This window comes from Halichoerus grypus, chromosome 2, assembly GCF_964656455.1.
Source record: "Halichoerus grypus chromosome 2, mHalGry1.hap1.1, whole genome shotgun sequence".
Lineage (NCBI taxonomy): Eukaryota > Metazoa > Chordata > Mammalia > Carnivora > Phocidae > Halichoerus > Halichoerus grypus.
This window is the reverse complement of record NC_135713.1, coordinates 91,816,593-91,843,062: the sequence shown is the minus strand read 5'-3', so window position 1 is coordinate 91,843,062 and position 26,470 is coordinate 91,816,593. Positions and strand designations below refer to the sequence as shown.

The 26,470-nt window shown below is 41.0% G+C and overlaps 1 protein-coding gene across 3 annotated transcripts in view; it reads left to right on the top strand.

Moving 5' to 3' along the window:
* Positions 1 to 16,866: 16,866 nt before the first annotated feature.
* Positions 16,867 to 26,470, top strand: part of RASGRF2 (Ras protein specific guanine nucleotide releasing factor 2) — a 233,432-nt gene continuing 223,828 nt past the window's right edge. For 2 of the 3 annotated variants that reach the window (XM_036067434.2, XM_036067409.2), the window contains exon 1: positions 16,867 to 17,649. In XM_036067434.2, coding sequence (XP_035923327.1) covers positions 17,362 to 17,649 — 288 coding nt within the window. In that variant the 5' untranslated portion in view covers positions 16,867 to 17,361. The remainder of the gene's footprint in view (positions 17,650 to 26,470) is intronic. The other variant, XM_036067419.2, reaches the window with a different exon arrangement.

Sequence of the window (26,470 nt, the reverse complement as noted above, 5' to 3'; positions counted from 1 at the left end):
GAGAGAATAGCCTGCAAGTTCCCACATGGCAACTTGTCTGTCATGGGGCTGCCCAGTACCTGGGTTTTCCCACTCCTGACTTAGACTGGTGGATCTAAGCATTACCAGACCCCAAACTGTTACAGGTCTGGAGGGAGGATGGTGCTTGGGCCCCTCTGTTAGAAGGTGAAAAAGGTGAGGAGACTATTGACTTTCTTGGGAAGAGGTGCTTGAGATTCTCTCTCCTTCTCCCTCTGCTCTTCCCACTTATGCTTTCTCTCTCTCTCTAAAACAAATAAATCTTAAAAAAAAATGGAGGTTGCTTCATCTTCAACACAACAAACATTTACTGAGCCCCTACTGCATGCACAGGGCCAAGCACTGGCAATGAAATCAAAGCATAGAGATGTACGTGCAGGGTTCCTAAATACAGTGAAGACGGCACACCCAAATTTACATGGATACAGGGTAGTTTGTAAAAAGAACAATCAGTGGATCCAAAGTTTTTTTTAATGGAGGTTGGAGAATTGAGGACAACTTGAGTTGTCAGTTCTTTATTTTGATAAGGATTTTTTTTTTTTTTAAAAACTACTGTCAACAACCACTATCATTTTACATAAAAAGGATGCATTCATTCCTAAAACAGGAAGGGCAAATTTTTCAGAATAATAGGCCTTTAAATTTTAATGAGTTGTATTACAAACTTACTACATTATCCTTATTTTTCTCATTTCACAGAAGATCAGTGAAACTTTTTATAAACCAGTGTTTTAAGAATTATGGTCTAAATGAATTCCTAAATGTCATTTCTGCCAAATGACATATGGGTACATTTTGATGTTTTTGAAATAGAAGCCTGCTAGAATATGAGGAAGTGCTATTGTTTTATTTCCTTGTCCAACCTGGGCCCCAGCAATTGCTCTCATGGGAATATTCCAGGGGTCCAGGCTTCAGTGGGCAAGGGCTCTTTGGATGAGCTGTAATGGAGCCACTGGTAGAAATGGATATGGCCCAGGAGAGGTTTAGCTGCTTCCTGTGGAGCCAGGCCAAAGTTAACCAAAGTGCCTTTGATAAAGGATTTTGAAAAATAATATTTTTCTTTTTGTTTTTGTTTTTCGAAGATTTTATTTATTTGTTTGTCAGGGAGAGAGAGAGCATAAGCAAGGGGAACAGCAGAGGGGGAGGGAGAAGCAGGCTCCCCACTGAGTAGGGAGCCTGTGGGACTCGATCCCAGGACTCTGGGATCATGACCTGAGCCGAAGGCAGATGCTTAACCAACTGAGCCACCCAGGTGCCCCTATTTTTCTTTTTCTTGACAATTGTGACAGTCTAGAATGGAAAATGCTCAAGGGATAATGTTACTATATCATGTAGCTAAATTAGTAATAAAATTCCAAGGGGGTCTTAATGACTGGAAATCCAGAATTTCCCAGTGGTTCGACATCTGTGTTCAACTCTGCCAATCTTAATCAGCAGAACTTTCTTTCCAACTACACTGAAGTCCACCCTGTGTGTCCCTGTATAAGTGGTTCTTTTTCTACATCTTGACTTCAAGGCAATTTCAGTATTTATATTTTTTTAAAAAAGCATATTCCTTGCCGTTAAGACATGTAATATACTTTTAAAGTTCCTGTAATCTTTCAAGTTTATTCCTGCCATAATCTGACAAGCTAGAGTAATAAACAACACAGGAAATTAAACCAAGAGACCATAAGCTGAAATTCAGTTTTTTAATTTAAAAAATGTCATCACCAAAGTCAGGGTGGGGTTTATCATCAGATTTGGGGCAATTTCTCAGTTTTCTTCAGATGCTATTAAAGAATAACGTTTGAAGTATCCCCAGGATATTTGGTCTTCCAGTAAGGCAATCTGTAATTCACTTTGCTTTTCTCTTTCACAATTATGGTGCTTGCCATTTGTATTTGAGATGAAAATAACACAAACATAGATGTGCTCTGGAGTGGAAACCTGGTCCACTTACCAACAGGAGCTAATTTTGTCATAAATAATCACAGCAGTGGATCTCAGCAACTACACCACCATACGAGTTATATAAATAAACTCATTGACAGTTAACTTCACACACTCACGGAAACAGAGGCAAATAAAAGTAATGAAAATGCATTTGCAGCTCAGTGTAAAAGCTCTCAGGCTTGTCTTCTGAAGTTATTTCTTTTACCAGCTCAGGGTATTTGGATTTCTGAGGTTTTCCTTCTAATGTTTCACATTGTCTTCTTTTTAAATTAATTTGTTTTTATTTTTTTTAAACCACCTTTGGAGGTATGCTTGGCATACCAAAGACTGTACATAATGAATATAACTTGATGAGTTTGGAGATAAGTACACATCCATGAAACCATTACCACAATCTACGCCATAAACCTTCTATCACCTCCAAAACTTTCCTTTCACTCTCTTAATTATTATCATTATCATCATTATTGAGTGATAAGAACACAACATACCAAAATTTCAAGTATATAATATAGTATTATTAACCATAGAAACTATGAGATACAGTAGATCTCTAGAACTTACTAATTTTGTATAACTGAAACTTGTACCTTTTGACTCCTATCTACCTGTTTCTCCCACCCCCTCAGCCCCTGGCAACCACTATTCTACTCTCTGCTTCTGTGAATTTGACTGTTTTAGTTTCCTCATATAAGTAGCATCATTTAGCATTTGTTCAACTGTGTCTAGCTTATTTCACTTATTTCACTGTCCTCCAGATTCATCCATGTTGTTGCAAATGGCAAGATTTCCTTCTTTCTTAAGGCTAAATAATATTCCATTGTGGGCATATGCAACATTTTCTTTATCCATTCATCTGTTGATGGGCAATTAGATTGCTTAGCTATTGTGAATAATGCTGCAGTGAACATGGGAATGCAGATATTTCTTTGAGATCTTGATTTCCTTTCTATATCTATCTTGACATGTGATTGCTAGATTATATGGTAGTTCTATTTTTAATTTTTTGAGGAACCTCCATACTGTTTTACATAGTGACATGGGTCATAGTGAAATATTCAAAACATGTCCCCTAAAATCAGGAACAAGGCAAAGATGACCACTGTCCATCTTCTATTCAATATTTTACTTAAGTCATAGCTGGTATAAACCATGAAGTTTGGATAGAAAGAAAAACAAACATCTCTATTCACAGGGAAAAAGATTATCTTCATAGAAATCCTATGGAATCTACAGTGCAATGATGAAAAGTAAAAGTGGACTTAGGAATTTTTCAAGATATAGTTTTCACACCCAGAATTCAGTTTAATTTCTATATATAGCAGCAAAAAACTGAACATGTAATTAAAGAAAAATATATTTTAGCTTTTTTAAAACTCACAAAATAGTTATGAATAAATTTAAGAAAAAATGTGAAATAATTCTCACTGAAAACTACATAATGCTGCTAAAAGTAATTTTTTTGTGTGTTATGGGTACAATTATATTTATATACCAAAGTGGAATCATACAGTACATGCAATTTTGTAGCATCCTTTTTCTGAAAATGAATACATTAAGGACACATTTTGACATTCTTAATTATTTATTTTCAAACTTTAAAAAAACTCTGGGGGCCCTGGGTGGCTCAGTCAGTTAAGCGTCTGACTCTTGATTTCGGCTCAGGTTGTGGTGTCGGGGTCATGAGATCCAGGTCTGTGTTGGGGTCAACGCTCAGCGGTGAGTCTACTTGATATTCTCTCTCTCACCCTCCCCCCCACTCTCTCAAATAAATAAATAAATCTTTAAAAAATAAAAAAACAAAAAAACTCTGGAACTTGGAAAATTTCAAGCATATATAACAAGAAACACAACACCGTCATAAACCTTCATGTACCCATCACCCAAGTTCAATGCTTTCAGTTCATCTGCTACTCTCTTGCCTGCCACAGAGGTATTTTTCTTTTAATAGTTGCTATACAATATTCTTTTAGTTCCGGGTATATAACATAGTGATTCAACAATTGTATACATTATGAAATGTTCACCATGATAAATATAGTTACCATCTGTCACCATACAAAGTTATTATAATGTTATTGACTATATTTCCTATGCTGTCCTTTTCATTCCATTTCTCATTTATTTTAGGCGAAACACATTGCCTTCTTAATAGAAATATCACAGAATTTTTCAACTGGGTCAAGGTCTAGAGATTGCTGCTACACAGAGACCACAGCCTTATAGAATGAATGTGCATTTCAGGCCTAATTTCACATTTGATCCCAGAAAAGGAAAGCAGAACTGTAATTTGAACAAAATATAACTATTGAATCTTACAAGAGAAAATGAAACGTACTCCTATGCCAACTGCCAGGCAATGTTCCTGGCTCCAAAGTACAGCCCGGGGCTATGCCAGATGGTCCTTCCCAGGAAATTGAGCTTGTCCTCCACATAGGAAATCTGAATGACTCTATCTCCCAGGAAATGCTCTATTGTCCATTCCCATGAACATTGTGAGAAATTAAAAAAAAAAAAAAAAAGGGTGGCCATGGCTGAAGATTGATCAAGGAATGGAAGCTGTTAAATAACTGAGACTTTTGCTGATTGCTCAGCATTCTGGCTATGACCAGGGGTTGTGGCCTTAGAATGATGGGGTAGAATTATGGGGGATGACAGAGCAATTAATGACTAACAAAAGAATACATACTATGTCCCTAACGCTGTGCTAAAAATGTACACACATTAACACCTACAACAAATCCAGGAGGTCAGTGTCGTTATTATGATGATCATTTACCATCCCTATTCACAGATGTGGAAATCAGTGGACACATTTCCACTAGATTCTGGGCTGCCAGCTCATAGAGTTGCCTAAAGTTTTACTTTTGATAAATGGCAGAACCACAGTTTGAACCCTGATCTCTTTGACTTCAGAGTCTGGGATTGACATATGTATTATATTATATGTATATGTAACAGTATCATGTAACTATAACAGTATCATGACCACCCCCAGCATTTATATAAAATAATATCGCCGACGGGCTAGCTTTTGAGCGTTAGGAGGCTCCATTGTGCTTTCCCTTGTTCAGATAACATTTGTTGGGGGGCTTCTCTATGTTGCTTTTTGTTCCCCAGACCTTTACTGAGGTGTCTCACCCAGGCTTGTCTTCTTCTGTTCAAATTACATAAGCTTTGGTCTCTGCTAAAAACAGGATTATGTCTATCGATCATTTTTTTAAAATAGCTTCAGTGGTGACATTTCTCCTCTGCTGAAAGAGCCTTTTAATTTTCATGCTGCTATGGGTGAGCCACAGCTAAGCTTGGGGGGGGGGGACCCAAAATAAGCCAAACTCTACAGATTCTAATATTATTTGGACAATTGAATTCCTACATAAATTCTGAGAGATGATAGGTAGGGTCAGATTTATAATATTGCTCAAGATAGGGCCTGGAATCCACAGCAAAGGTGATAACGTGATTCATTCAAGCTGCCTCTGCTCTCCCTTAAAACTTTCCCTAGCAAAACTCCTCCTCTGCAATGTCCAAAGTGCTCTAGAGTTAAAAACAAGAATTAAAAGATATTATTAATTATAGCCAACATGCGTGGTGCACTTCTGTGCCAAGCTAAGTGCAAGTTATCATTACCCTTTCAGGAAAGTCCAATGATCCTGAGCAGTTGAGTAATTCCTTTGAGTCATAGCCAGCAAGTGACAGAGTTGTGGGATTTAAACTTTGAACCTTGAACATGAGTTGGCTTTGTTTTGGTTTTTGTTTGTCTTGTTTCTTTTTTGCCAGAATCCATGTGTCTACAAGTTATCAAACACGGTCTGCCTGGGCCAGGCCCTTAGCAACACCTTGCAGGGAGAATGGATCCATCAGTTATGATCGCTCTTCAAAAAAGTCACAATCTGCCTAGTAAGATAAAATATAAATACATGAAAGTTTATTGACCACAGAAAAAAGTTAAGTCTTATGTCAAGAGGTGTTGCTTGGAATACAAAATTCGGTTGTCAAATACATTATACTAATCCTAATTGCGATAGGAGTTCAGAAGAAGCTGAGGGGGTCTCAGGTGCAGGGCAGGAGGCTCAGGGTGGAGGTGGGGTTTAGTCAACTGTGCAAAAAATATTGGGTTTCCCAGAATTGCCAGATGGTGGGGCTTTCTAGGTGAGAGCAGGGGCCAACCCCAGGGGTTAGGGTACCAGAATTTAATACTGTACTCCACCTCTTTTCCCCCTCCCTCCCTCTAACTGTTCCTTCTTTTGATCCAGGGCTTTTGTGCTGCTGCATTTCTCTTGTTAAGAAGGAATATGAGCGGGGCACCTGGGCAGCTCAGTCAGTTAAGCATCTGACTCTTGATTTCGGCTCAGGTCATGATCTCGGGGTCGTGAGATTGAGCCCCGCGTCGGTCTCCCGCTTAGCTGGCAGTCTGCTGAAGATTCTCTCTCTCTCTCTCTCCCTCTCCCTTTGCCCCTTCCCCTGCTTCTGCTCTCTCACGCTCTCTCTAAAATGAATAAATAAATCTTTTTTTAAAAAAGAAGGAATATGAGCTAATAAATCCATTCACACAAAGATGTGTACCCTTAGTAAGAGTATATGCATTTCTAACAAGTGCACAGGGACACAGAAATGTGATAAAGTAATGAGTCACTATAGTGGAATTCCTCTTGCTTAGCGTCCTTCGGGGGCCTACCCTGCCCATGTAAACTACCACTTCTGGATTTTGTGTTGAATCAGTGAGTACCACTCTGCCTCCCACAGCATTGTCTGGTCCCGGTGTCCATCCTTGGCCCCAACCAGGGCTGGATGAAGGAATGTGGCTGCCATCTCTGAGTGTGGAAAATCAACCCAGAGCACATGCTTTGCTAGTGGAGGTGAGTGATGTGTTTTTCAAATATATAGCATACATTGTTACTCTTTATATATTTTACCCGAACGTTTACCAAAGCCCAAACAAAAAAATAATAATCCACATTTTGAAATCATCTTCCCGTACTACTTGAGAACTAAGAGTAGCAGTTACAGAATCTCATTTGATTTGCCTCAGGCAAGCATATGCTGCTCTATATGTATTTTTGACTGACACATTTACTGCCTCAGAATATGGCAATTTTACCATTTAAAATAAACTATGGAAATTTAACTGCATAAAGATTTGATAATAAGCTCCAGCCATGGTAAGCCTTGGGTCATCTGGTAACGTGTCACTTCTACGCTCATGTACTCAGATGGACTTGAACCTTGAATGGGCTTGAAAATAGCCCACTGGAACGAAGAAGTCATGCACTGGCACCAGGGTTAGGGATATCAAGCATCCCATTTGTCGGGGGCTGTGGGGCTTCCCAGGACAGAGGCTTTGCAGTGCTAAACCCAGGAGAGTCCTGAGCAAACTGGGACAAGGTGGTCACCCTGTGAAGACCGGATTACAGGGCAGGGGCAAGGCTCTGAGTCTCGCAGCCGGTGTGCTGGGGTCCGGAGGGAAAGCAGCTCTCTGGCTGTGGAGGGTACACCCAGAAGGAAAGCGCTTCTCTGATGGGGTGTCCATGGCTGTGTGAGGTTAGCCTTTTGGCCCACAGAGCTGTGGGTATGGGTGAAATAACCCAAAAGAAGGGACAGAGAGGAGAAATAGGAAAAGAGAGTGAAGGGTGTGAGCAGAGCAATGGTTACAGGCAGCCTGCAGTGGACCCTGGCAGGAGGGGAGAGAAAAGGAAGAGGAAGAAGACAAGCTGCTCTACTGTGTGGGCCCAGATGAGATGAACGGTTTTGTGCCGATCAGGAAGCTGAGCTTCAAAGGCCTAGCACAGGAGTTCCTAGCCCTAGCTGGCCATTAGAATTATGTGGGCACTTCTGAAAATGCAGATATCTGGGCTATACCCAGGCTAATTTGGATTAGGATTTCTGGAGGTGCGCACAGTCATTGGTCTTTTTTTAAAAGCTCCTAGGTGATCCTAAGATGCAGGTAAGATTGAAAACCTTTGGCCTTGGGCTCCCTGCTGGGTGTAGAGTCTACTTAAAAAAATAAAAATAAAAACAGAAATAAAATTGATTTTGTTATACTGACCTTCCCCGCCACCCCCCCCGCCCCACCCCGCCGGTAATCTCTACATCCAATGTGGGGCTTGAACTCGTGACCCTGAGATCAAGAGGTACATGCTCTTCTGACTGAGTCAGTTAGGTGTCCCTGATATACTAATCTTATATCCTACAATCTTGCTGTATTCACTCCCAAGGTTTTGTAACCTTTTCAGAGATTAGGATTTTCTTCATAGACAATCATGTTATCTGTTTAAAAAGATGGTGTGATTTTTCCTTTCATATCAGTATGTCTTTAATTTCCATTTCTTGCCTTTTGCCATGACTAGGACCTTTAGAAAAAATGTTAAGTAGAAGTGGTGAAAGTGCACATCCTTGCTTGTTCCTGATCTTAGGAGGAAAGAATTCAGTCTTTTTACCAGTAGGACATTAGCTGTAGATTTTGAATAGATGCCCCCAGTCAGGCTGAAGAAGTACCCAGCTATTCCTCCTTTGCTGAGAGATGGGTTGTTGTTGTTGTTGTTGTTGTTTTTAACCATGATTGAATGCTGAATTTTGACAGATTTTTTTTTTATATTCATATGGTTTTTTAATTGTTCAATATGGTGAAGAAGTAGTTGATTTTTAAAATGTTAAATAAACACTGAACCATCTCCCTGCATTCCTGGCATAAACTGTACTTCATCATGATGTATTAACTCCTGTTTAACCCATTCAGTGTATTTTTTATCTAAACACTGTATTTTTCATTTCTGAAGCTTGATTTGGCTCTTTTTGTTGTCCATCTTCCCCCTCATCATTCACATGCTTTCTTCTACCTTCTTGAGTATATGGGGTATGTTTATAATAGTTGTTTCAGTGTCCTGGTCTACTAATTTTGTCATTTGTGTCATTTCTGGCTCTGCTCTTACTGTTTGCATATTCTCCTTCTTATGAGCCACATTTGCCTGCTTCTCTGCCATTTTTGGTTAGATGCCAGATATTGTGAATTTTACCTTTTGTGCTCGTTGTTCTTGTTTGTTATATTCCCTTAAGTATTTCCTACTTTGTTCTGGAAACTAGTTAAGTAAATTGAGAATGTTTGATCCATGGGAGACTTGCTTTTAAGCTTTTTTAGGTAGGCCCAGAACAGCTTTTAGTGTAGGCTAATATGGCCCACCCATCAGAGTACTCTCCTTCATACATTCTGCCTTCTGAGAAGTGGTGTTAAGCGCTGGGGATTTTTCCTCCTCCTTCTTTCTGGGGGTTATTTTTCTGGCCTTAGTCATATTCTCACATGACAAGAGCTAGTCGGAACTCAGCTAAATACTGGAGGGGAGCCTTTTGCAGATTCAGAGCTCTCTCTTTGAGCAGCTGTCTCCTGCTCAGCATTTTGTCCAGTGTATTCTAGCCGCTGCTTCTCTGAACTCTGAGTCTTGTCTCTTCAAGTCAGTGAGGCCCCTAGGCCTTCTTTGGGTTCTCACTCACAATGCTGCAGCCTGGCTACTCTCTTTAGGCTGCAAACTGAGGCACTTATAGGGCTCATCTTATTTGCTTCCTTCATCCAAGAATCACAGTCCTTTACTGCCTATTGTCCCACGTCTGGAAACCACCGTTTTGGTTTGGGTACATTTTGTCCTATTATTTAGTTGTTTAAGGCAAGAAGTAGAAGTTCTGTCTTTGTTCTTGAGAAGTTATTTGACAGTTGCTCACAGATGAGGAAGAGTTAATGTTGCTGAGATTTCTACAAAGTAAACTTTTTTTTTGGTAGAAACTTTAGCCCTCATGTCGGAGAGACCGTAAAGGAGCTGGACCAGGCTCGGCGGGCACTGGAGTATTGATGTCCTACCTACCTGACACCCAACACCACAGACAGTTTATATTGACTCTAAGTCCCATTAGAGTCTTTTTTTTTTTTTTTAAAGATTTTATTTATTTATTTGAGAGAGAGAATGAGAGCATGAGAAGGGGGGGGTCAGAGGGAGCAGACCCCCCACTGAGCAGGGAGCCCGATGTGGGACTCGATCCCGGGACTCCAGGATCATGACCTGAGCCGAAGGCAGTGGCTTAACCAACTGAGCCACCCAGGCGCCCAGTCCCATTAGAGTCTTAAAGCAAGTCTTTGGGCTAGGACATGTGTTTTCTACTAATGAGAACAAATCTTCCTTCCACAAGATCATCCGGAGAGGAGGTTGATGCTATGACAAGAAATGACAACTGGAGAGGAAAAGCTTGGATTGAAGGGAAGAAGAAGCTCTTTCTGAAGCAGGGAACTCCTGAGTTAGTCTCTATGTTAACATGTGCATTCTCTGTTTTCTCCCCCACAGTTCTCTGTTGTTTTGAGAGAAGTTAAAGAAAGGACCTATTCCATGCTTACAATGGATTGGCAAAGGTGGGTGGTGCTTCCCCTGCCAATCTCCATTCCCGTTGGCCAGAATTGCAGGAAGGAGACTGATTCTAGCTTCAAGGGGATAATAGACAAAGGCTGGCAACCCCGTGAGGAGGATGGAGGAGGACACCATGTGCAGACCTCTCTGTGAACCTTCAGAGTGGCCTCCTAGCAATAGTAAGGAAACATTTTGAGATGGCAGAGTTTCTACAGTCAACCAGATGGGGGCATGGAAGCATGATAGGTAGTCTAAATATTAATGGACCGGTTCCTTATTTACCATCTCTGACTGTTAGTGCCTAGATAGTCTCACACACACACACACACACACACACACACTGCTAGGTAAACTGACCCAGGTACATACTGCTGGGTAAACTGACCCAGTGCACAGGGATATCCTTTAGGTTGACTGAAGTCAAAATGCCTTCCCCAATACACAAAACACACACACATAGACACTCAGATATGCAAGCCAAAGGTTTTCTTTCTTTCTTTTTTTTTTTTTTAAGATTTATTTAAGAGAGAGTGTGCTCGCATATGCGTGCATGGGTGCGAGAGCGGGGGGCGGTGTGTGGGGTTGGGGAGGGGGAGAATGGCAGAGGAAGAGAATCTCAAGGAGACTCCCTACTAAGTGCAGATCCTGTCACAGGCTTGATCTCATGACCCTGAGATCATGACCTGAGCCGAAATCAAGAGTCAGATACTAAACCAACTGAGCTACCTAGGAACCTCCAAATCAGTTTTATTTCTATATAACTATCACTGAACAACCAGAAAATAAATCAAAACATATCATTTATTATTTGTTGTGGACTGAATGCTTGTGCCCCCCCAGAATTCATGTGTTGAAATCTAACCCCCAATGTGATGGTATTTGGAGGTGGGGCTTTTGGGAGGTAATTGGGTTGTGGGTGTGCAGCCCTCATGAATGGGATTTGTGTCCTTATAAGGTGATAAAGGGACCAGAGCTCATTCTCTCCCTCTCTCTCTCTCTCTGCCATGTGAGGATACAAAAAGTCAGTCATCTGTAATTGGGAAGAGGGCTCTCACCCAACCATGCTAGCACCATGATGTTGGACTTCTAGCCTCCACAACTGTGAGAAATAAATTTTTGTTGTTCATAAACCACCCAGTTTATGGTATTTTGCTACAGCAGCCTGAGCTAAGACACTTGCATCAAAAAAATATGAAATGCTTAGAGATAAATTAGATAAGACTTGTGCAAGACCCATACACTGAAAACTACAAAATACTGCTGACAAAACTTAAAGAAAACCTAAACAAATGGAGGGATAGACCATGTTCATGAATGAGAGGGCTCAATATTGTTAAGATAATAGTTCATCCCAAATTGACCTATAGATTCAACCCAGTCCCCATGTAATTCCAACAAGACTTTTTTTTGTAGAAATATATAAGCTGAATCTAAAATTTATATAGAATTGCAAAAGATTTATAATAGCCAAAACAATTTTGAAAAGAACCAAGGGGAAAATCATAAACGACTTGATTTTAAATTTTTAGAAAGTTAAAATAATCAAGACTGTGTGATATTGGTATAAAGACATACATCAATGTAAATTTGTATATATATAAAGATATACATCAAAGGAACAGAATAGAGTCCAGAAATAGACTCACATATGTATAGCCAATTGATTTTTAACAAGGATGCCAAGGCAATTCCACAGGGAAAGAATAATCTTTTAAACAAATGGTGCTAGGAGAGTTGGATAGCCATGTGCAAAAATATGAACCGCAACTCAGTATCCCACACCACTGGATTATAGGGCTAAATGTAAGAGCTAACACCAGAAAAATTCTAAAAGAAAACACAAGAGAAAATCTTAATGTCCTTGGGTTAATCCAAAAGACAACCCAAATGTTCATCAACATGAAAATGGAGAAACAAATGTGGTGTATTCATACAGTACTATTATTAAAATACTGTTTAGCAATGAAAAGGAACAAACTATTGATACACTCATCAAAATAGATGAATCTCAAAATCATTATACTGAGTGAAAGATGCCAGACCAAAAGAGTACATACTGTATCCGTCCATTTATATAAGCTTTTAGGAAAAGCAAACTGACTCACAGTCACTTAGTGGACCAGTGGTTGCCTGGGTGGAGGGGGTGGAGGGCAAGGAGAGGTAGGAGGAAAAGGATTTCAATGAGCAATGAGGTAGAAATGTTTGCGGTATTGATTGTGGCCATAGTTTCATGGAGATACAAATATGTCAAATCTTATCAAATAGTATTCTTTAAATATGTGCAGTTACTGGTAAGTCAATTACACCACAATAAGCCTGTTTTTAAAAAGTACAAAGAACAGTCTGTAGTATAGTGCAGTTTAAATCCAAGGAGAAGTGTACCAGTCAGGGCCATTAACACTAGATGTTGTAACAAGAAACCTGGTATCTCAGCAGCTTAACACCACAAAAGTTTCTGTTTTGCTTATGTTACAATGTCACCTGGGTCATACAGCTCCTGGCAGCTCGCAGCCAGCAGTGACTCCGGGACCTTGGCTCCTTCTGTCTTACAGCCTTGCTGACTTCAAGATGCTGTCTCTCTTCTTACCAAGGATAAGAAGAGCAGAGATGAGCATGACCAGACCTACAAGGAGGTGCCCATCACACGTGCCCACATCCCTGAGGCCAAAACCGAGTTACACAGCAGGCAAATAGAGTTTTCTCCCTGCTAGGAAGAAGGAGCAGTGCTTTCATCGACACAGCTTGCCAGCTTCTGCCAGAAGAAAAATATCAGAGTAGTTGTGCACACAATAATGGGTATTACAAAAGCATATTGAATTTCGGAGCCAAAATACTTGCATTCAGATCCCTTCAGTTTTCTCCCAGAATGAAAGGGTATCTATTTGTTTTATATTTCTGAACTGCTTTAAAGCACCTATTCCAGGAGTTCTCATAAAGGAACAGTTTCTGCACCTAGAGAGAACCCAAGGCTCTCAGCTCCTAGGAGACAGAAAATTGGTATAGTTTTCAAATCGCTCCCACAGCCTCCCCCACTCCTTTTCTACTTCTGCCCGCAAAGTATGCAGCTTGTGCCCTCCGCCATCTGCGACAGCAACGACAGCGCAGCTAGCCGGATGTTAGAGCCACCAAGAAATGTGCTCAGGGTCTTTTGTGCAATGCAGCCGGATAAAGGGATTCCTTGCCTAAGCAGCCAGTTAGCCTCACTGTATGACCATTTGGACAGGCAGTGGCAGTGACAAGATGTGGATTCAAGGGCGTATACCACCAGTCATGTGACCCTGACAAGGTCACTCCCTCTTTCCTCACTTAGCTTCTGGGACAGCCCACTCTCCAGGTCCTCCCTCCCTCCCTGCTGTCCTCCTCCTCCTAACCTCTGAATGGTAGTTTGCTCCCAGGGCCCTCTCCTGGAGTGCCATCTCATGTATGATCCCAGGGATTTTGAAAAGCTATAGAATATGCTCTACTTTTGTAGAATCAGCTCTCCAGCCCCCCCACACCCCCCACCTTAATAGTTTTGGACACTCAGATAAAATTTCTCCTCCCTCCCTCCCTCCCTTTTTTGTCAAATTATGTGGATAACTTCTCCCTCTACAAGTTGTCATTAGGTTCCAGAAATGGCAGTTCATTGCTGCTTTTTTTCTCTTAACTTGCTTAGAAAAAGGCAAAAAAGACCCTTTCACTGTTATCAGTGAGAAATGCTTTGTTGCCCTTGAGAATCAACTGAAACTGACCCTTTCAGGAAAGAGTCCATGAAATGCAAGAGGGAAAAACAATGAATTCACAGAAGAGCTTGCTCCCACCCACTTGGAACATAGTCCCTTTAGCCAACCTGTTTGATCAGCTGGGGAAAAGGCACCCTCATTTACCTAACCTCCTGGCCCTTTGTGTTTCAAGATGGCACCAGTCCAGAGAAGCAGTTTCCATATGAATGAAGGAGGATAAAGGCCCACCAGTGCCCATCACACCCCACAGGATATGGCTTCTCTAGATTGTCCAGGAATTTGTTTTTTCCGTACAGCTTTGCAAAATGATCTAATATTTGCAAATGTGTGCGCCCTTTCACAATTCAGTGAGCAAATACTATATTAATTTAGGAAATAGTTATGAATCACTTGTGTGCCAGCTGCATATAAGCTCTCTCACTGGGTGCTTCAGGGATTAGCGATACAGCCCCATCTTGGAGAAGCAGACAGTCAAGTGAGAAACACCTAAACATTAAATCATGTTCTTAATAGACTGAGCACACCAGGAACAGAGGTACTGTCTTTCGTCTGTGTCTTCTGCATCACCTAAGTATCATGTTGAGGACATGAACAGGGGATCAAATCCATAGTTCTCCCAGTGAATTTCCATAATTAAAACCAACAATGATTACCAGCCAAACTTCAGAGGAAGCCAGAGCTCCCTTCTGTCACTGTCAGGGGCCATATGACAGCCACAACATCTTACATGGTAGGAAGTGATGACAGACAAGAGGCTGAGAAGAATACTTCATGTGGTTCAAATCAAAAGGACATTTGAGTAGAGAGAAAGGATAAATCAGCACTGAAATTAGCCTCCACACCAGACATTGCTTATTAGGGAAAGAATGTTTCACATCTGAAAGAAACACACACACACACACACACACACACAAGTGGCTAGAAGGTTTGAATACTCATCGCAAAATTGTTTTTGTATTGAATTCACACCCTTAATGGTTTCCGCTCAAAACTGGAGCGCATCAAATACACAGGTGTCAACTCACTTATGGTTCTCAGAGCTGGGACCGGACCACAGAGAAGGAAATAAAAGGCCTCCTGAGGCAATTGCCATCTCCTCTGCATTTAGAATCTGGCTCCAAACCTTGTCCACATTTACTTATTGTCTCTGTACTTGTATCTGCTCTAAGTAAGAATGCAAGCTCCCGGCTGGGTTAAACCCAAATTAGCATAGCACTGTCCCTAAGACTACAAATGTGTAAAGAGGAATGACCACTGTTCTCACACTATAATTTCAAATTTCAAATGGCAATTCCTCTGTTATATAATTTTTAATAGTGAAAGTGTTTTGTTTTTGTTTTTGGGTAAGATGGAAAAAACACTCAGCTGCTCAGTGAGGCAGAGATAAAATATTCTGCAAAAACAGCACTGATGGAATAGGCAGAACCCCTGGGCCATCAATTTATGAACACACAACTTGTGGTACAAGACAGGTGTATTGTTGCAGATTGGTGGTCCAGAAAAGGATTTTATTTTATTTAAAAAAAAATTAACAATAAACACTTCATGGCAAACCATTTTTATGATAAGTGACTAAAGGGAATGAAAAGCCTATAGAGTCGAGTCAAATCCTGGTGCTCCCTGGGGCTTTCACTAGCTTTCTCCTGCAGCTCCTGGGCACATTTTTTTCTTTTCCACTTACATTTTATAACAGGGGTCTCGGTTTTCTGGTCGTACTTGTGAGATTTGTTAATCAAATCAATCGAGTACTACCTGGGGTATCTAGTGCATCTACGACAGTGTGGCCTCTGGGGACGTTCTGTCAGGGGCAGCAAGTCTCCCTAGTTTGGGTATTTTTTTCTCGTTGAAAACTCTGTGCTTAACATTTCGTTTTGTTCATTTTAGTCCTGAGAAATCACAGTCGTTGAGAGGGAACCAACAGCATCTGAGAACAGGGGGTTGCACTCATTAACCTTCTCCCCCGGTTTAAGTACAACAGTGCAAGTACAAGTGGAAAAGTCAGGGTTGTCCGGTATGCAAAGCCACCCTGTGACCCCACCTACTGCCATGGAAATGCACCGATGGATGAGTGTGAGTGTGTGGATGTGGCAGGTGAGATGTGAGTTTGTGTGAATGGGTTTGTGAAGGTGGATGAATTTGTATGAATGTATATTTGTATGTAAGTGCTTGTATACAAGTATGTGTATGTTTGTGTAAATTTTTTTGAATGAATGTGTTTGCTTCTGTATGTTCATTGTGTTTGGGTATGTTTTTGTGTGTGTCAGTGTGTGTATTACTGTGAATGTATGAGTATAAATGTGTATGTGTGTGTATTTATGTGTAATTGGCATGAGTGTGTATGTTGAGTGTATGTGTCTAGTGTGTGTGAGTTTGGGTGACTGTATGAGTATCGTTTGTGTCTGTTAATGTGTGTAGGTGAGCGTATAAGTGTGTGCACGTGTGTAGTTGCCTAAGTGTGTAATTGTATATGACTTTGTATTTTTGTGTGAAGTACTCATGTGGTTGTATTTGTACATGAGTGCAAATTTTGTGTGTATAAGTATTCTGTGTGTATGCGTGTGAACGTCGTGGGAGTGTGTAATTGTGAAAATGCGAGCACTGTGTGGCGACTGTGCGCGCTGGGTCAGCGTGCATTTGTGTGCATGTGAGTATATATATTGGTCTGTGCGTGCGGGCGCGCGTGTGAGCCGGTGAGCGCTGCCGCCGCGCGCCTGCACCTCCCGGCTTTCCGCCCCATCGCGGCGCGGGAGCAGGGGCGGCAGCCGGCCGGCCGGGCGGGCGAGGGTGGGACGCGCGCGCCGGGGTGAGCCGACTGCGCCGCCGTCACCGCCGCCGCGCCGACTTTGCCCTTTAAATCGGTCTCCAAGCCGATTACAGCTGATCTCCCACGTGACGTTTTACCTTCTGTCTCCCGGAGCGAGTTGCCCGAGGGGCAGTCCTCCTCGGGCTGCCGCGCGTCGCGCCGCCCCAGCCCGCCGCGGGGCTCCGGCTCCCGCAACTTTGGGCGAAGCAGCGGCGGGTCGGGGCGCCCTCTCGGGGCCACTTTCCACGCGGGCGTCGGGGGCTCCCCGGGCTTCGCTCGGCCGGGAGGGCGGCGGTCGCGGCCGAGAACGTGCCCTGGCCGCAGCCAAGCGCCCCCTCGGACCCGCGCGGCGCCGCGCCCCGAAGGCCGGCGGGGTGCCCTGCGCGCTGCGTCAGACAAGGGGGCGCCCTTCGCCAGCCGGGACCCGAGCGGGCGCGCCCTGGGGCGAGCCGGCCTGGAGATGGCTGCGAGGCACGGGTGAGCCCCCCGCGCCCTCACCATGCAGAAGAGCGTGCGCTACAACGAGGGGCACGCCCTGTACCTGGCCTTCCTGGCCCGCAAGGAGGGCACCAAACGCGGCTTCCTGAGCAAGAAGGCAGCCGAGGCGAGTCGCTGGCACGAGAAGTGGTTCGCTCTCTACCAGAATGTGCTCTTCTACTTCGAGGGCGAGCAGAGCGGCCGCCCGGCGGGCATGTACCTCCTGGAGGGCTGCAGCTGCGAGCGGGCGCCCGCGCCGCCCAGGGCCGGGGTCGGGCAAGGCGGCGCCCGGGACGCGCTGGACAAGCAGGTACCGTGCGCCCTCCTTCCTCGGTCTCCCTCCCTGCGGCCGCGGCACACTCTCTCTTCTTCTAACCCTCGAGGTCTAGGGCTCGACCGAACGCGGGAACCGTACTCCGAGATCCAAGGTTCCCCCGCGGTGTCAGGGGCAGGACATCTCCACGCGCCGCCGCGTCTCCATCCCCCCTCTCCCTCATCTCCATGTAATCACTTGGAACCGAGGCTCCGCTTTATTTCTTTCGCGACCCTGAAAGCGGTCGGGTCTTTTCAGTTTCATGGCTAACCATCCAGTTCTTATCTAGACCTAGTTCGGAAGGATTTAGTGTGGTGACGTGTGTTGACACCTGTTGGGTTTAGATTAGCACGACGGAACTAACTTATTTGGAAAAGTTTGGTTTCTCCCTTACCCGGCTGGTGCGTGTGGGGTTTTTAAATTCTGCGTGCACATGTTTGATCGCTGGCTGTGCAAGGAACAAGCGGGGGCTCCCAGGAAGGACAGGCACTTTCTGTTGGCGATTTTCAGTGTTTTGTGGTTTATGTCGGTTTACTTTGCTCACATTTGACCTGCTGGGTCTAATTATGGAGGTAAATATGTATGCATTTCTCTCAGGATTAGTCTTTGGTGGCCGCATTCCTGCTATGTTTAAACCTGTGGGCATTTTTAAAGAACGCTTCTCTGTACTTTTAAATGAATGCTTTGAAAATAAATGTGGCCTTTTTATCCTGGGTCATAATTTTATTAGTTTTGCTGTGTATGCATTCGGGGAGGAAAAAACAAACCCTCTAGATTTAGTAACTCCTGCCCCCCCCCCCATTCCTGCAAATGCGGGAAATTTATATTTTTTTTCCAATCACCGTTGGGTTATTAAAGTTAGAGCAGACTAATTTTATGCTCCCAAATGTTCTCACTTCGCTTCTAGATCTCCACCTTGAAGAAAAGAGGCTGATTGTATTTGCTGTAGCATAAAATGTTTCGCATCTGAATTTCCCCTGCAAGTCAGACCAAACAGCTTCTCTTGCAAGAGCGTGGCTGTGGGAGGCGCTGGCGCTGGGATGATGAATAAGATGCCTCCATAACCCCTGGGGCTCATAAAACAATGTGTAAAATTAAGAGGAGTTCAAACTAGATCAACCAGAAGTTTTGTTTTGTTTTGTTTTTTCCACTTTGGTTTCACTATAAATCATTAACAGACTTAATTGATTAAACTTATTATATTGCACATAAATCTGATAATTTAAAAAATACACCCTTTGGTTTTTGAGGGCATGTTGAGGGTTATTTGAAAAACTGATTTTCAATTTTGTAGATATAGATACTGAAAATATAAGTTTAAATTTCAAGTCATGCATTTTAAAATTTAAGAGCACAAAAAGGGTGTTGAGGAAGCAGATTTTTTTCAGTATCTATTTTTTTTTCTATTGGTGAGGTTGTTTTTTTTAAAGGTATGTGTTCCAAGGCCCCCCAGGAGCCAAAACTAATAAATTCTTAAGTGTTATTATGTGTAAAAGCAAATAGGTACTTTAAATTACCCTGGATATATATCATTGACTTAATCCCAAATTATTCTTTCTCCTATTTATACTAATATCAGGAGATAACCTTCTTTTCTTCCTTCCTTCCTTCCTTCCTTCCTTCCTTCCTTCCTTCCTTCCTTCCTTCCTTCCTCCCTACCTCCCTCCCTTCCTTCCTACCTTCCTTCCTTCCTTTCTTTCTTAGCTGGGGGTGTGAAGATGTTACTTGCTGCAACTTACCTAGCTGTCTGACCAGTTAACATGAAAACCTACATTTTTCTACTTGGAAGTTATCTGGGCTCTCCTCTTCAGGACAGTTTTCTTTACATCACACTTTAAGACATAAATGTAACCCTCCAATAGTGTGACTTTTATGCCACTTTCTAATGGAAGTCCTAAACAGGTCATCCTAGGGAAAAAAAAAAAAATTTGTTTGCCATGCAAGTTATGAGTATTTCTCACTCATTTGGTACATCTTTAAGAGGATAGAAATTGGAACCTTTGCTGTACGTAGAAAAACTGAGATATAAAGAATAAGCATTTCAAAATGGATTAGGAATCGGATTGGGAAATCTGTCAAATTTTGTTTTCTGTTAGGCATGCTTCTGTGACTTAGGTTAGTTTAGCAGATTGATGCTCTTCTCTAGCCTGCCTGTCTGGATGTGTCTGAAGAATTAAGAAAAAACTGCAAAGATAAGAAACAAGAAGCAGCTTCTACCTTAAACCTATAGTTTATGCAGTTGGTTCCCTTTCAGTTCATTTGTGTTCCTATGTGCTCACATTTTCTCAAGTACCTAGACTTGAAACTGGCAAAGTTGAGGCACTGAGCAGGGACCATCTTAAGGTGGTCCTGTCTGAGTAAATATCTCTCTCAACCACGTAAACACAGTTGAAGGTTAGGGCTTGAAACAGGATTTAGGGAGGCAGAGTGGGTTTCCTCCACCATGTTGCTGTGACTTAAGTACACAAATCTCTTAACAGTCTATTTTTTCTGTGAATGAAATCCGTTTCTTAATATTTAAAAATTAAGAGTTTGGCTGAGAGGGTTTCAAGTTGCCTTCCAATAATGACATCTCCTGTTTCTAATGTTGTAACAGCAGTGTGAGCTTTTGCTGTGTAGAGAATGTGACAGACTGTTTCACAAGATATAAAGTTTACCAGTCTCTGTAATAACTACTGAATCTGAGAAGCTAAACACAAGCAGGTGATCAAAGTGGACATTCTAATAAATCAGTTAGGTTAGCAGATGTGCAAACCAATAGGAACATCATTGCTAGAGGAGGAGACATTCTTATTTACACTGGAGTGTGATGTAATGCTGTTGACAGTTATAGTTAATGTAATTTTTGCTCTAAAATGCCTCCAATCATTGTTGTCAGTTTAAATGCTACTTATCCTTCAAATAATTCTTAAATTCCGATTGTGTTTTTCATAAGTTTCTTAATATTTAAAATCCGTTTTAAATAAATGTTTAATAAGAGGAAAACACTCATTGGTTTGTTTCTTCTAAATAATTCGAAGTAAGTCGGTTGACAAAAGAAAAATTAAGTTTTTTTTTTTAAACCACTGTTAAAGTGGTTTTTAAAAACTGTTTCCAGTTAAGAAAAAAGAAAGGTGTTTTTCACTTTCCAAGTGTGCCTGGGTTAAAGGAATATTTGCATTGCTCCATTTTTTCAAGAATGTCCCAAGGATTTCACTTTGGTAGGTCCTTGGTTGATGGCAAGGCTCTCAGATCAAGTTTCCATAGCGGCTACTTTTTGGGTACTTTTAGTTATGGTGATAGAATCAAAATGAGTTCCGCTAAAAATTTTTCAAGTAGTGTTCCTTTTCTTGAACCTGTGTGTTGGTGGTACTTTCTAAAGAAATCTATGTTTATGTGAAATGAAAAACTTACTTTTCATTCTAGGTAAAAGTGTTCAAGGGGAATGGGAATTTGGGTTTAATAAGTACCTTCCGTGTGCCAGGCTCTGTGTAATCCTCCATTTACCACATCTAATTTGAACTTCCCTTCAGCTCTTAGAAATTGCTAGTACTTTTTTCATTTATACCTATGCTAACACTGAGACTGAAAGCGTTCTAGGGAGATGGAGATGATCAAAGTCCAACTCCAGGTATGAAGATTGAATAACGTTGACAAGTGTCTTAGGAAGGATCTACTTAAGTTGATTGAGCTTCAAGAAATTTAAAATCTGAGGGGCGCCTGGGTGGCTCAGTCAGTTAAGCATCCTGGGATCGAGCCCCGCATCGGGCTCCCTGCTCAGCAGGGAGTCGGCTTCTCCCTCTCCTTCTGCCTCTCCCCCCACTAGTGTGCACGCGTGCTCTCTCTGTCAAATAAATAACTAAAATCTTAAAAAAAAAAAAGAAATTTAAAAATCTGAGTGGGATGGGGGTTGGGATTGTATGTGAATCACTATTTTGTTTATTCTTGTTTCCCTTTAAAAACTATTTACAGGGCAGTTGTAATTCTTGAGAAACGTAATTGCAGACCATTGCATTTTTAAAGAAAAATGAGACTTATGTTTAAACAAACAATTTTACATAACATTCATCTCCTTCAGTAGGGGATCTTTAAAAATATTTGTACTTAGGTGAAAGTACACATTGGTTAGTCTAGTCCATTTAAGTGACTGAATGTGTCTTCCCTGCTAGCAGGAGAGACATATAGGAACAAAGCCGTATTCTTATTTTCCTGGTAATGGTAAATGTTCTGTTCACTCTGATTTCAGTCATTTTTGGGGTCAAACATCTTAGTTCTGGAGGCTTAAAGTAGTAGATACGGGTCATATTTGTGCTGAATTAAACATGTTGATTTAATTTTAAAGGTATTAAAGGTTATGTGATTTCCCCTGTCACCTCGTTACTAGCCAGTCATTTTAGCCTTCCTAATGACCACAAGTGGAGGATTTTAATAGTTTTATGGAATTAGGCAGAGCTGTCTGCAAGCCCTGGAATACTTATGGAGGGTGGAGAGTGTGGATGGTGGATGTTCAGTCTCATTTATGTTGTTTAATTGATATATAATAACCAGCTCAATATTTCCTCTTCAACTTTTGCTTATTGAACATAAGTGAAGGGAAAATGGAATAAAAATATTTACTAAATCTTATAAAAAGTTTTAAAATATAATCTAAGGAAGAGAAATGATTTATTATTGGAACTTTGTAATCATTCTTTCAAACTTAAATGAAAAATAATTTATGGATTCGCAAAATGTAGTTATTTTAATTTTGGCTACACTAAACCTTACTATATATATTATTGTAACATAATTTTTTTTCTTTGGGAATTAAACATATTTTAATATTTTCTTCTCACTGGGTGATGATAAGTTGTAAAGCGTGTGTGATGACCACAGGTTTCTGGTTTTAGCAAGCAAATGTTAATGGTTGGTTCAAACAATTGATATTGCTGTGTGTTTAATGCAGATTATATTTTTAAGTTGATTTTGTCCATGTTTTTCAATAACTATGCGTGCTGCTGCCAATATAGTTTTAATTTTGTAGAATGTAAAAACTTAGTCATTAAGATTATTTTGTAATGAAAGAAGCCAGATTGACAAACAATATGGCTTTACTTAGGTTTTACTTAGTCCTAATTTTCACACTTTTAAAGTAGCTTTGTGTTTTCATGCCTGCTCATTTGTCCTGTCGGAAAGAGATATATGTGTATATGTGTGTGTGTTTGTTACATTGTTATCTTCTATCATAAATACAAAACATTTGTTATGCACTTACATATTTTGGAGTTTACAGATTTTTATTTGTATCATTAACATTTCAATCTGTGAATTGTAAATCCAATCTGTGTACGATTTAGGGAGCTTTATTTTTCAGGACCAAGTATATATAATTATTCTGTTACGTTAATCACTGTATAAATTTTTCTCTGAAATAAGTTTACCTTAATCCAAGTGTGTATATAGTAAAATCTTAATATTTAAATGAAACTAGAAGCTGATATTTGTTAGGTGTCAATATAGTACTGTGACAAACATTTGTTTATTTGATAATATTTGGCCATTATTCTGAAAATTAACCATTATTCCAAAATTATTCATTACACATCGGCTGGTATAATTTTCAAAGATTAGCTGATTGAGAAGTTATAAATGCACTATTTTGGCTCCACCAAAGGGTATAGTTGAGCTTTTTTGCCCAACGAATTCAAATATGGGTGTGTGTATATTCAGGGAAAAAAAAAACAGTAGCAGGATTTCTTTTTTTATTTGAGAAAACATTGGTATCAGTAGGTGGAACAGAGATGCAGAAAGCACATATTCTCACTTTTCCTTTTTACTGGCACTTGAAAAACTTAATGATTCAATGAAAAATAAAGACTCAAATCATTTTTCCTTAAAACTCCTCACAGTGAATGCAAAATGCCCCAGATATACTTTTAAGGAGAAGGCAGAGAAACACAGACACACACAGAAGTTTGAGTTGATCAGTGTTTATTTAAATAATATTTCTTTTCTTTTTGAACAATAAAGGAAGAAATGAGGAAGTTGGGGAGGCCAACTTACTCCCATGACTTATGGCATCAGAGTAGAGTAAGTTAATAAAAGCTAGAATTCTCGTAAGATCTGAGAAGACACAGATAAAACGACATTTACAAAGCTATGTTTAAAAATAAAATTCATCGATCCTTTAATGCTGTATTTTTTTAAATGTAAGCAGCAGTTTCTTGTATTAACTCTTCCCATACTCAGCAGTGTGACCTGGCGGAGACCCATGATGCTGGGATCTGAGGGACTCTGGTTACTAGTACTTTGCATTCTTTTCAGATTCCTGAAATGTTTTATTTTGTCATTGGTCTGATTTAATTTAGACAGTGCCTGATTCATTTCCTGAACTGTGTGTATGAGCCCATGCCATTTGTGTGACTAATGTAAACAGTGGGATTAGTGCTGTTCAAAAGAGGGAAGATTGAAAGCTAGGAGGTTTCCTGGGATTAGCAACGTGGGAACGTGGAGGTGGTAGCCTGGCCTGCGGCTCATTGTGGAAGTGACATCCTAACTCCTTACAGAAGCCGGGATGAGACCATGCCCACACACTGTGGGCATAAGAGGCTGCTCACATCCAATATGAATTTTCTTTCTTTTCACCTTAGGACTATCAGTTTCCAGGTCTGATCGATGGTAGTATTGTGTATGGTTCCATTCAAGAGTTAACCTGCCAGGGTTTCTCTCTCTACTCAGCTGCTTACCAGATCCGTGATCTTGAGCAATTTGTCTTTCTAAGCCTGGACCCCTGCCTGAAGACGAGCATCGCAGTGGTACCTACATCATCAGGTTGTTGCCAGGCTCACAGGCAGTAGTCCACGCCAGGCTCTTAACATAGTATGTGAATAGTCTACTCCTTTGTCAGCTGGTGTTTCTATGAAATCCTTTCTGATAGAATTCCTCTTTGGCTTTCTGCTTTTTGTTTTCATTACTTCAGTCATTTAGGAAGCTTTTTTCCTGCCTTCCTCTTTAAAAATATTTTAACACAAAACAGAATAGTTCAGGGAATGCCAATATACCCATCACCCAGCTTCAACAATCTCCAACTTTCTGCTTTCTTGTTATCTCTGTTTCCCTCCACACATGCTTTTTTTACCCCTAGACTATTTTAAAGCAAGTCCTACATATTGTATTATTTTAATTGTAAATAAGGAAGTTTTTTTCTTTTTTTGCACAGACCTTGTGTGGCATTGAAGATTGTACTAGATGTGGCTCTGAAAAGAATGATCTTGGGGCGCCTAGGTGCCTCAGTCGGTTAAGAGTCTGCCTTTGGCTCAGGTCATGATCCCAGGGTCCCGGGATCGAGCCCCGCATTGGGCGCCTTTCTTAGCGGGGAGCCTGCTTCTCCCTCTCCCTCTGCTGCTCCCCCTGCTTGTGTGTTTGTGCTCTCTCTCTGTCAAATAAATAAACAAAATTAAAAGGATGATCTTGGAACGAGTATGTAACGTGCTTCTGTTTTAATGTATGTTATTGTAATGCTCATCTTTTTGTTTCTTTGGTATCATTATAAAGGAAAAAGCTCAGGACAGTGGTTGAGAAGACATAAAGGTGGTGGAATTAGCTTTTAAATAAATTCCAGTATGTTAAATCCAAAAGAAAAGAAATTTTGAAATCAGTTGTTTAGCTGTGATCCTGGGGTAAAGATATTTTCATGATTTGACCTCACTCTATGAGAAATTAAATTATGGGTGATTCTCTTCCTGAGGGTTCTTCTTTGCTTTACTGAAGTCCATTTTCCAAACTTTTATAGCTGTGTAGCCGAAGAGCCTTGTTTAGAGCAAGAATGAGTCCTTCCTCCTGTGACATCCTTAGTGCTTCTTCTCACTCGGTATTTTGCGTAGATCTGCAACAGTCGGGGCATCTTTTGTAAACCAGTGTTTCATCAGTCTTTCAAAATAAATTCTGAGACCTAACAGCTAGTCAGTGTTATTTTAAGGCAATTACTAAGGTTTCAATAAGCAAGGGTGTAGTTTGCTTTCTCTAGTATTGCTAAACTTTTCTAGGGTTAGTTGGTTTCTGCTATGTGATTATTTGCTTTAGGCCCTTTTGATTGCAAGGGAGAGGTACGAAGTCAAGTTGTCTTGAGTAATGGTCACCTCTGTGTGTGTTGGGGGGACGGGAATACTGAAAGGCAATATAAGGGTGAGTCTCACTCTAGTACCTTTCTTGTGACCTAGCTGATCTTAGGACATTGGTACCGGTTGACCTGTTTTTCAGCATGTTTGTGCCTTTTAGGTTCTTCACTGCTTCTGTGTTCTCCTAACTTCTGCTTGCCCTAACTTTAGGCTTCTGTGAACCTTATGGTACTGACTTAACACATTATGGTCCCCTTTCTCTTGCTTTGCTTCTGCTTTAATTTTCACTGCAGCATCTCTCATTCACTCCATCTATTCAGGCTTGTATTCTTGTGGGAGAGATCTGATTGGCTCAGTTCATGTTTTGGGGGCTCGACAAAACCAGTGGTCTCTGGCCAGTCCATGGATTGGCTGTTAAACTGCAGGGGCCGTGGGTGAGGTCGTTTCATGGAAAGTATGATGGGTGTGATAGCCATCATTACTGACATGTCTAGTATACTCGTCAAGCTACTTAATGTTATTTTCACCAAAATAATATTAATATTTATTCATGATAAGCCACCTTCTCTTCTTTCAGTAGCAGTTTTATACCTTCACTTTAGCAATATGATCATTCCAATAATATAATTTCTGTCCTCTGGTCCTGATTGGCTTCCTGTGTTGTTTAGGGTTCATGTTCATAATTTTCCTTTACTTTTTAATATTTTGAGATTCAAAAATTATTTGACTGTTGTTCTTTCAAC